Source organism: Gavia stellata, chromosome 27 (assembly GCF_030936135.1).
Source record: "Gavia stellata isolate bGavSte3 chromosome 27, bGavSte3.hap2, whole genome shotgun sequence".
In the NCBI taxonomy this organism is placed as follows: Eukaryota; Metazoa; Chordata; class Aves; order Gaviiformes; family Gaviidae; genus Gavia; species Gavia stellata.
In genome coordinates, this window is record NC_082620.1 from 5,954,932 (window position 1) to 5,966,773 (window position 11,842).

The 11,842-nt window shown below is 52.9% G+C and overlaps 1 protein-coding gene across 1 annotated transcript in view; it reads left to right on the top strand.

Moving 5' to 3' along the window:
* AGRN (agrin) overlaps window positions 1-4,133 on the top strand; it is a 128,014-nt gene extending 123,881 nt beyond the window's left edge. The window contains exons 38-40 of the mRNA XM_059829912.1: window positions 431-655; window positions 1,335-1,438; window positions 3,074-4,133. Of these exons, the coding sequence (XP_059685895.1) occupies window positions 431-655; window positions 1,335-1,438; window positions 3,074-3,231 (487 nt within the window). The 3' untranslated portion in view covers window positions 3,232-4,133. The remainder of the gene's footprint in view (window positions 1-430; window positions 656-1,334; window positions 1,439-3,073) is intronic.
* Window positions 4,134-11,842: the final 7,709 nt, after the last annotated feature.

Consider the following 11,842-nt stretch of genomic DNA (forward strand, 5'->3'; position numbering starts at 1 on the left):
TCAGCAGGAAGGTGGAGAAGCTCCATTCTTGGTGTTCCCAAGCTCAGATGGGTAGAGCCACAGCTGCCCTCATCGAGCGCTGGCAATGATCCTGCTCTGAGTGGCAGCTGGGTTAGGGACCTCCAGAGAGCCAGTTCTTTGATCCCGTGGCCTGGTTCAGAGCTTTCCATCTGCTCCCCCCGTGCACCAGCCCTTCTGAGCAGGCCTGGGATATTGCAAAGGCTGCGACCCGTCAAGTGCAGCAGGTAGGGACTGAGAGCCCACGCGTAGCCTGATGCCAAAGGTCGGTTGACGGTTATCCTCAGCTGGTGAGCTAGTTTGCTGGGAACAGAGGAGGCTGCTCCAAGGAGCTGACTAGCTGCCTGTTGCTTTTGTAGCCATGTTTTTAACTCTGCTCTGTCTTCTCCCCTGCTCCCATCTCCCCGTGCAGCGAGAAGGCTTTGCAATCGAACCACTTTGAACTAAGCATCAAAACAGAAGCCACTCAGGGGCTGATCCTGTGGAGTGGGAAGGGGCTGGAGCGATCAGACTACATCGCCCTCGCCATAGTGGATGGCTTCGTACAAATGACTTACGACCTGGGCTCCAAGCCAGTCGTCCTACGATCCACGGTCCCAGTCAACACCAACCAGTGGATTCATATCAAAGCATACAGGTGTGAAGGCTAATGGGAGTGGAGAGCAGAACTGCAGAGGATTGCTTTGGGGTGGGCAAGCTGTGAACTAGGTACCCTGAGTCATGGCCGTGGCTCCATGCCCTGTGATCCCCAAGGGTCACTGCTCTTTTTGGATAATAATAGAGGAGAGGCATGTGGGCAGTGCTGCGTTGGAGGGGTGCGTGTTGTGACACGCCTGGAAATGTCAAAGGGACAGGCTCAAGGAGGTACGAAAGGTTCACGCTTTTTATTTTAGCTGGCCGAGGGTTTGACATTCTGTTCGTGTTGAGCCCGAGCCGTCCCTTTTATTTTTATTGGTGGTGGGAGTGGCAAGCGGATCATGCGGCTGGCATGCCAGGGATTTCTGCTGATGGGTCTGGAGGGCGCAGGAGGAAGCTGTGGCCGCTGGCAGGGCCGGCGGCAGGGCTGCGGGATGCCCAGGGGATGCTGGAGGGCAGAGCTGGGCGCCGGCTGCGTGGTGCTCCCCAGGGAGGTGTTGCACCGAGGACCGCTCTGTGCTTCGTGGCCTCAGGGAGAGCTCTGCTCCCCGCTCCTCTCCAGGTGGAGAAGGGCTGGCGGTGCCCCAGTGTCTGGATTTAGCATAAAGTAGAGGGCAGCTCTGGGTTTTTCCTCTAAGGCTGCTAATCATCTGTTTCTTCTTGCCTCCCTCTGGGAGCAGGGTACAGAGAGAAGGTTCCCTTCAAGTCGGCAACGAAGCCCCCATTGCTGGCTCTTCTCCGCTTGGTGCAACACAGCTAGATACAGACGGGGCCCTGTGGCTGGGTAAGTCGGTGTGGAAGGGGTGAACCTCCTCTGCGCCCCTTGCTGAGGGTCCTGGAGCTGGGACATTGATGCTCCCTCACTTCTTTCAATGGGACGCCTTTGCCTCCCAGATGGCTTTGACAGGTTTGACCTAAAAAGTCCCCCACTCGTTCTCTGCCTGCTGGGGCAGGATGCCGGTGGCAGCTGAGGGATGAAGGGTTAGCTTTACCAAATGCCAGTCCTTTCCATGTCACCATGTCCCCTGAAGAGAGCTGTTAGCTGGCCTGCGGCTCTGGATCCCCTGCTGCCAATGGCATGGAGCACCCACCCGCTCTTCAAACCGGGAGCGCTCCCACCTGCCAAATTCCCTCACGTGTAGAAGCCTCCCTTAATTCACAAGCCTACCAAGTACTTGCTTGGGTAACTCTGGTTCCCAAGGGTGAAATGGCTGATTTGACAGAAGGGTACTTCTGTCTGGAAGTAAGTAAATACCCAGATTTTAAATGTTGCTTTACTTGCGTAACAGTATAAGCAGACACGCCAGAACATGCCCGTGTGTGCAGCAGAGTCAGTTCCATTTGTGTTGACATAAGTATTCCAGTCCTGCAAACAGTTTGGCCCATCGCATCTCTCTCACGCTGCCTGTGGCAGATCCGTCAGCCCAGACGGAGGCTAGATTTGTCCTGTAGCAGCTCAAATAGGCAAGAAATCCACCCACAACGGTAGGATAATTGTGCTTAACTACAACCAGTACTGTTCTAAGAGGATAGCGAAGTCCTTTTTGGAGCCTGGAGGGATGAAAGAAGGATGCTCAGTGATAGGGAATGCTGCAGGTCCTGGGCTTCGTTTGTCTCTTGAGGAGCTTGCATGACTCAACTCTCCATCTGTAAGTTAAGGACTGGGATTCTCCTCAGGCAGGTGCTGTAGCAGTTCTAGCATTCAGGGTTGCAAGGGGGCACAAGGGCCACAGAAATCAATGGGCAGAAATGTTCAGCTGGGGGTTTTGATCCTCTGTAATGAAGAAACAGTGAATTAGATTCTCTTCATGCTTTTCGGAAGCATCTGTTCTTATCTTCCCCGTCTAAGCCTGTAGTTTCAGGTCTAACCTGACTTACAAAGAGTTCATATTCAAAAACGTAGCCTTACTTCTGAAAAGACAGTATCCCAGACGTCATTTCTCGTTCTGAACTCAACCTAGAAGTTACGTGGAAAGCAGAATTTTTCCATGAGAAATTTTTGCTTGACTTCCCCACTGGCTCCTCTAAAGGTTTTGTTTGCAATCAGCCTTTCATAATTTCAGGGCCTGGAATGAGCCATAGTTGACATTTCAGTAACTCAAATAAAATTCAGTTTGAATTTGGGACAATCTCCAAGGAAATGAAGTATTTTAAGTTGAATCAGTATTTTAGAATGCAAGCTACTGTTTTAAATGTCTTCAGGAAACCTGTATGTATGGGTTGGAACTGGCATTTCTCTGATTTAAGTGAAAATAAATACTGGCCAGGAAAGAAGTTTTTCCCCGCTGTTGAGGAGGGCATTCCCACACTGTGTGTGTGTGCGCGCGTGAGTGTGCGACGCTGCCTGGGGCGGGCTGCCGGCCGGCACAGCAGCGTGTCCTTCGTCCTCCCACCCGACCTTCTGCGCTCTCTCTTGCAGGGGGACTGGAGAAGCTGAGCGTGGCTCACAAGCTGCCCAAGGCCTACAGCACTGGCTTTATTGGCTGCATAAGGGACGTGATTGTCGACCGCCAAGAACTGCATCTGGTGGAGGACGCTTTAAACAACCCCACGATATTACACTGCTCAGCCAAATAGACCCCCAGGGACCCTTCCTTCTCCTTCCCTCCCTCCTGCCTATTGCTGTAATTATTTTCTATTTTTGTAAACTTATTGCTTTTTATATTTTGGGGGGAGGGGGGAAAGGGAGGGGAGGAAACAACCTTTTCTTTTGGGTTATTTGTTCGGTTGCAGTCTATCCAGGTCAGTCAGACTCTAATCAAACAGCAGCAACAAAGAACAAACCTTGAACCAAGTCTCCAAGAAGTGACAGAAGAACTTCCCCATTGCACCTGCATTGTAAATCTTATTCATACTTGAAACTTCTTTTTGGGTTATTTTTCCCCCTCCTTACTTGTGTTCTTGGGTTGTTGTTCACGCCCGCGGGGGAAAGGATGCTGGCGCTGGCGAGACGCGTGGTCTTCGTGGATTCACTGCCTTCCCGTCTCAGGCCTGGCCCCAAAGCCCCCTCGGCGGTGCTGGCTGAGCGGGGAAGTAGCCGTCAGAGAAGCGGGAATTGCCACCCTGCTCTGGGGCCCGGCTCTGCCAAGCCTTCTCCTGGCCCTGTGTTCACCCTATCTCCCTCCTCCCTCCCTTCCTCTCACTATAATTTATGTGTGTAAGAATCTCAACTGCTTTTCTCCTTTATGCTCTGTTAAAATCAGGGATGCCATGCACTGGAAGAGAGACCAAGGTCTGCTCTGAGCAGGCAGAAAAGCATTGCTCTTTGGTTGTCTTATGACTGTTTGCTGGACTGAGAGGTGCTGGGGGGGAAATGTTGCTTTCTCTGTTGGCTCTCCTCCTCCTCCTCTTGGACACATGCAGAAGCAGCTGTGAAACCTCGTTTCCACGCTTTGTGTTTATCCAGACATGTCCTAACCACCTGCTTGCCCTGGCTGCTCTTCCCAAGAGCTTCTGTGTACCAAGTGTTGCCCTCCCGTGCGCCATAGAGAACTTGCAGCACGTCTTCAAGAGCTGGAGGTGCTCTCCCTCTTCCAGCGCTGTCAAAGGGGCTGCGAGGGCACGGGGACTGGGTCCCTTTTCACTTTAAAAAAAATCTGTTGGATGTGTCCTTCCATGACCCATGTCCGTTTTCCAGCCTTTGGGCATGACTTGCCCTCTGTCTACCGTGAGGATGCTTGCAGCTGGCCAGCATGTGCATCTCTGTAGAGCTGGTATTAGAGCCTCTCCCATGAAGAGTAATTGGAGTTTTACCTTTCACTTCAAGTTTTTGCAACGCCCAGTGCATTGCAGGGTCTTCCACTCCATGATCAAAGCTCCTCTGGATACTGCCAGCCCAGCAGCGATAGCTTCAATGGAAATGGGAATGGGGCACGAGTCAGCTGTCGAGGCAGTAGTGTGAGGGAGGAGGTTTTTTAAGTATTTTCTTCCTCCATGCAAATCTTGAAAGCAAATATGGTGGTGCCAGTTACAAAGCCAGTATGTGTGTTTCTGAATGAATGTATGTGTGTTTGCGAGTGTCTGTCAACCACCACACATTTGCATGCAAACACTGAATCTCCTGTAAGCAGGAGAAGAACAAACAGGTTGCAGCTATGAAAGAAATGACCCGCTCCATTCAGGTTCCTTCTCCATGGGAAGAATTTACTGATGCTGTGAAGCATCTACGTCCCTTTCTACCACTGGGACACAACTGTGTCCCTTTCCCACCCTGAGATGGCAGCTGGCCTTGCTCTGTGTAAAACCTGCTTCATGGAGCGGACAGAATTAACCTGAAGGATCCCACAAGGTATCAAGTGTTAATTAATATCCAGGGTGCCATCATTTTGCAGTTTTACCATAAAGTTTTAGCACACCTTGTAGCGTACCTTTACAAAGTAGTGCACCCTTCAAAAATGTTGTTTCTTGGCACTAAATTTTGAGTGGTGAAAAGTCAAATTACTTCTCTCAGGGTGAGCCCTGAACACAGATGTAACAAAGGGGAAGATGGTAGTGTAAAACCACTTGGGTTTCTTTTTTCTTCTTTTTTTCTTAATTAAAAGAAATCTATGCCCCCCCCCAATCTATGCCTAATCTATTGACATTCCTCTAAAAATCCAGTGATTAAATATTTCACGGGGGGGCTGCACCCTCTGTGGGATGGAGCCTCCGGCGTGTGTGTGGCTGTGTGTATGTGTGGCAATACCACATTTTAAGTGGCTGCTGTATATAAATTGTTGCTGGTGGGGAGTCCTGTGGCTGTGTTGTAAAGGGGATGGACTGCCCTATTTTGATCACCAGGTGTAGGTAGACCGGGGCTGCAGGACTGCAGGATGGGGTGGGATGGCAGGGAGGTGCGAGACCCTCGATCTGTGTTTTGAGAACGTGAGTTCTAGCTGGGCAACGCAACCGCGTTGGCTGAGCCTGAGGGCTGAATGTGCCAACTCCAGAGGGAGAGGGGCATGCGCAGAGGAAGCTGCTAATTTTCTAGAATGCCACTGAAATGAAGCCAGGGTCACTGCAAAAAAAACCCAACTAAACAAAAACTCTGTCTGCTTTTGCTGGGGCTTGGAAATGCCTTAAAACAGGACCTTGCGTCCTCGTTGTCAAGCATCTTGAACCAAGGTCAGATTCAGCAGTGCTCCCTAGGGGCTGTGCACTTAACTTCGGCTTTATTTTTAATAGCGTTTATAACATGTATGTACAAAAAAAAGACATTGAGGTTTGGGTTTTTTTCTGGGTTTTTTTTTTTTGCTTTTTTTTTTTAAAAAAAAAGGATATCCATGTGGCTTCATTTATAGGGTAAATTAATGACCATTGTGAACTGCTGTATGAATTCTGAAGGGCAATGCACAGTAGAGGAGCAGCATGATATAACCATTACTAACTTGTGTCTTTCGTCAATCACCATGAAATAAAGTTTGAAAACTATTAAATATGTTTTTAAGGGGCCTGTTGCTTTTTTATTCTTTTTGTTCTGTGTGCCTCACGCTCGCTGGTGTATGTCTGTCTCCTGGGCAGATACTGTGTGAAGTCAAACCAGTATCTCCCTTAGAACCAGAGTGGCTCATGCACGTACCTGCTGTATCTTCTAAATGCAGCCTCTTTACAAATGCCAACCTCAATCTTAGACACCCAATATTTGCAGGAGGAAGACTCCTGTGTGTCTTTACTTCCCCTCCTCTGTGGCCGCCTGATCGTGCTCTGAATGGTTTCACCTATTCGAGTATCCGCTAGCTTTTCCTTCTTTGCCATGCATGCTTTTATCACCTCTTCTTCGGTAGCATTTTCAAAAGAGGCTTTGCATCCCATTGACATCACGCCATGTCAACAAGACTGAAGTGATGCTTCTGTGGTCTGCTTCTCACTGATGGCAGCAGTTTTCCCTGGGTGTCACCCTCTGTAAGCTGAGGAGCCATGGAAAGTCAAGTCACAAGCATGCAAGCAGGATGTGGTTTGAGATGTACCAGCATCTACATTCCTGCACTAAAGAGGTCTTCCAAATGGAACTGGCCTTTCCACCTGGCCAGAGCCCTAGCTCTCTGATCTCTGCAGCTTCATTTTTCTGCAAGAAAAGAAGGTGGAGAATTTTCTTCATCAAGAGCTCACGTTCATCCAAGTGGCGTGAAGTGAGAAAAGAACATGGGTTTCCTGCCATTTGGGAGGCAGCTAATGTAGCAAACAGAGTCATTTTGATATCCAGCAATGATGCACATTTGGTTGGTGTCTGCACCAGCTCAGTAGGAACCGGCTTTTCAATGGACAATGAGACGCCGAAGACTCACAATGGGGAACAATGAGGCCAGTGTTTGAACAGCCACAGGGGTTGCACAACTCACGACTGGGGCCACGTTTTGCTCAAGATCAGCCTCCTGGTGCAGCGTCTTCTTGACAATGACCTTATTATGCCACAACAGGCACGGACTTGCAAAGTCAGTACCTCTTTCACAGGCGTTTCGCCAGCTCGCTGCAAAGCAGTAGGAGAACAAGCTATCGTCTTGGCCAGAAGGAAAAGCTGAGCTCTGGCAGCTGGATGGGGTTTTTTTACTACAGGCTGGAAAAATCCTCTGTGAGGGGAAAGAGGAAGGAAAGAAGGACAGGAGCCACTCTGGGGGCACGCTTGGGCAGGCAGCAAGCATGACTCAGGGGAATGGCCTGGCTGAAAGGTTTTCTGGCAGCCCTCGTTCTGAGAGCAGCCTGCTCACTGCTCTCAGAACACACCATGTGCACATCGAGTCTGACTGCCCCGTCTGCTCTCGCTGGGAGCAAAGGCAATCAGGCGATATCGTCATGAGGGAGAGGACAGTTGGGGTTGGATGGTCTTACCCATCCTCAGCTTGCTCTGGCCCTCCTAGCCTCTGGGAACGGCTAACCCTGACAGCCAGTTGTGAGCCTCTCCCGTGCCCAGGAGCTTCAGTCCGGGACTAAAAGCAGCTTACTCCATTCTTCGTAAGCCACTGAGCTGAGGCTTCAGCAGGATGGCGGGGAAGCCGGTGGGGTCACCCGGGGGAAGCGAAGGGTAGAGGGTGTGTTGTTTCGGCAATGGTGTGAACGGTCTCACAGAGCTGTCCCATGGGATTTTAATCTGGTGTATCACCTTTTACAGTTGCCCACTTCCTCAGTGCTTAGCCGGTTAGTGTGAAGTGAGCGACCGATGAGCTTGCTTGTTCCTGAGAGTGCTGCTGCTAGCCAGGCTGGTGGGGGCTAGTCCTTCTGCAACATGGCGGACCAGACCTAAATCTCTGCTGGGTGCTATTTGTGGCCCACATCCCTTTCCCCTGTAGCCTGGGGTAGTGGCTGCTAATAGATCTGGACTCCTCGGCTCCATGGCTGCTTGGCCTCATTTTGCAGCATGTGTGGTGGGGGGCAGGAGCCGTGGATTTCTTTCCCTGCTCTGCTGCCAATGCAGCCTGTGCCTCTTCCACTCCCTGCGCTGCGCTCTCCTCACCTGCCAAAGCAGCGTAACGATCCATTACCCTGCTCTGTAATGTACCTCTGTGTCTCTGGCTGGGAAAACGTGATTATTCAGAGAGAAAAGGGGCTGCAATGTTTGTAAGTAGACAACTTGGCCCATGACAACTTTCTGGCTCTTCATCAAAGGAGCCTGTTACAGGGTCTACAGTTCAGAGCTATGTAGATGCCCTGAATTTAAGGGTTTATGGAGCTCTTGAGGCTGTGGCTGGGAGTGCAAACATCTTCCCAGAGCTGAGCACACGCAGTGGTGCTGGGCTGCCTGAGCTGCCATCTCTCAGGTGGACGTAACATGAGGGTCCTGGCCCCGTGCGGACCTGAGGGAATGGGACTAGTTCACAACGTCTGCCCAAAGTGCACCTGGGGGAATTCCCTTCCACCAGACTGGAATCCTGGTCGCTTCCTCTGCATTCCCAGCACCAGCTGTTGGAGAGCTACATGATGTGGCTGTGTCCTGGTACCCAGCTATCCCTTTCCAGCCTGCAAATGGAAGAGCAAGCGTGTGAATCTGTGCTTATATTAATGAACAGTTCAGGAGGAAATGGTAAGTGCCTTTGAGTAGCACTGGGTGCTCCTCTGGTTGACTGACGCAGCTGAAATGAGATCCTTACAGCTGTCCCCACTGCAAACATCAAAAGCACCTGGGAGCGTTGTTCCCAGAACTTAACATCTTCAGAGACACTCCCAGCAGAGTCTGGTGTCTTGACCCAGAGATCAGCCTGGACACGAAGGCTCCTGATGAGCTTTCTCCTGAGTCTCCTGTCCCGTGTGACTGCTTCCCCCTCCAGCAGTGGCCACATTTTGGTGGCACATCAACCCTGTTCTCACTGGGGACTTTCTGCCCTGTCCCCTGGGAATTCTCCAGCCCAGGCGCATGCCCTGTAATTGCAAGACAAACATTATGCCTCCCCAGGAGTGTTCTCACTTTTCTTCGCTCCTAGACATGCTGCCAGTATTGGCCTGGCCATTAGCATGTGGCATTTCCAGCCACTCTCCCACCCCTGTAGATATTCCCGGGAGAACATATAGATTAGAGCTAAAAATACGCTCTCCTCTGCCTGCAGCAGGAGATGCCTCAGGGCTGGGGCAGGAACACCAGGCTCCAGAGCTGCTGAGCAGGGTGCCGAAACCCACTTTCTTCTGCGTTCTAGGCCAGCTATGCCGGGCACACAGGAGCCTGGCTGCTCCCCCATTAGAATCATAGAATCATTTAGGTTGGAAAAGACCTTTAAGATCATCATATTTTTCCTAATATACAGCCTGAACCTCCCCTGGCGCAACTTGAGGCCATTCCCTCTTGTCCTGTCGCTTGTCACTTGGGAGAAGAGACCGACACCCCCCTCCCCACAACCCCCTTTCAGGCAGTTGGAGAGAGCGATGAGGTCTCCCCTCAGCCCCCTCTTCTCCAGACTGAACACCCCCAGCTCCCTCAGCCGCTCCTCATCAGACTTGTGCTCCAGACCCCTCACCAGCTCCGTCGCCCTTCTCTGGACACGCTCCAGCACCTCAATGTCCTTCTTGTAGGGAGGGGCCCAAAACTGAACACAGGATTCGAGGTGCGGCCTCACCAGCGCCGAGTACAGGGGCACGATCCCCTCCCTACTCCTGCTGCCCACACCATTTCTGATACAGGCCAGGATGGCGTTGGCCTTCTTGGCCACCTGGGCACACTGCTGGCTCACATTCAGCCGGCTGTCAACCAGCACCCCCAGGTCCTTTTCCGCCGGGCAGCTTTCCAGCCACTCGTCCCCAAGCCGATATCATTGCATGGGGTTGTTGTGACCCATGTGTAGGAGCATTCCCGGGGCACACAGCAGAGGAGGTGCCTCCAGCGATCACCTGGCAGCCAGAAAAATCTGTCCTTGCTGGGGAAAGTGAGGCAGGGTAGAGCCCGGCCACGGATAAAGCCTCTCCCAGCCGGCCACCAGCTGAGACTGAGCAGGTTAGAGAGCAGATGGGGTCACACAGACATCTAGCAATTCCGCTGTGGTCACGGTGGGTTTCTATCGCAGCCGGTCCCCTGAGGGACTGGCACCACGCCAACACCGACCCACCGGGATGTTCTGGCTGCGGAGAGCTCCCAGGCCAGAGTCTGGATTTCTCTGCTGGGTATTTCCATGGGATCAAAGCATTCCAATGGATGGGAGGCAGGAGAGCGAAGATCTAGCAGGAGGGGACCTTTTTCACCAGTTATCTGTGTCCCAGTAGCATAGTCTAGAAACCAGTACCTTACAAGAAGGGGGAGATCTGTTCCAGGGGTTTCCTTTTGATCCGTTCTTAAGCAACAAGCTGAACAGCGGTCCCTCCCTGACCACGTGCATTGCCCTGAGAAAGTGTCTTGTCCCCAGCCATATGAGATAGGCACACACAGAAGTCACAGTTTGGTCTCTCACAATGAAGTCTCAGTGCTATGAAAGAAGGTCCCAGTAACTAGGAGCCTCGATGGCAGGGGAAATGAGGAAGGAGAGGACAGGGGTCATTGTTATCAGGGTTGCTATTTGGCCTCTGTGGTCCTTGTTGCCCTGTGAGCAATCCAGTGGCACGCAGAAAAGATATGCAACCCACCAGTCCTCCTCGCTGAGAAATGAGCTGGCTCCTGCTGCCAGCTCTCTGGGTATTCCCCGAATAGACATGGAATTCGCTGAGTCTTATTATAGTTATAAAACTGCTATTTTTGCCACTACGGGCAGACTGGGGGGGGGGGCCTTGCTGGCTGTATCCTGGCTTTTTCTCTCTCTTGGACAGCTGGCTTTGTTTTCTCACCCAGCATTCATGAAAGGTGCCAGATTCAGGGCATTTCTTTGGGTTAATTTCTGTCTTTTATGTGAAGCAACATTTATTTGACATGAGTTTGTTAAAGGCCTCTGAATTTACACTTCAGATGGCAAAATGTGCTCTCTTTCTATAAAGCGTATAGCATGCCTACAGCACACCTGACCCCAGCTTACCCCAGCGGAAGATTTGGGTGTCGCCATCCCTGTCCCACCACAGACGCTGGGATGAGAGCGGGGAACCCACCCTGGGGACATTGTGCCCCCCAGCTCCAACACGGCCCCTGAGCTGGGGGCGTTTAGGGATAACGGCAAACGTGGCTGAGCCTTGCCAGGCTCCGATGCTCCGTGTCTGGTGGCTCGCTTCGTTCTCTCGGCAGCACGACTCTCAAGTCTTTGTGAACTCAACACCAAAATCTAGACCTTCAACAGTGTTTGGGCACTGAGTGCCATCCGAAAGCGCTGCTGGTGTGAAATCTCACACCCCGCAAGACTCGGGTACCGCGGAGCTGCCTAGCGAGGAGCATGGATGCGTCACGCAGGGAGAGCGTGCCGGCCAGCCCGGAGGGTGAAGGGGCGCGGGCACCGGGAGGGGAACGGCTCCAGGGCGGAGGCGAGAGGGGAGGCTGCCTGTTGCTCGCTCGGGGCCGGTGCTGCGCCTGTCAGCCATGTGCCGCGCGTCTGGCCTCGGAGCTGCCGGGGCAGGGGCCCTGCGACCTGCGGTGGAGCCCGGGGCGAGCGGCGGCAGCGCGCTGGGGCCGCCGGGGGCAGGGGCGCTGCCCGGGCGGGCGGGGGGGGGGCGGACGGGCCCCGGGCCGGGGGCGGCGGGGCGCTGCCCCCCCGGCACGGCCGCTCGGGCGGGCGGGGCGGAGGGCGGGGATTCCCCCGCGTCACAGGGAGGGGTTTCCCCGCCGGCCCGTGGCCCAGGCGCCCCGCCGGGGCGCGGCGGTGCGGGCAGTCGGCGCGGG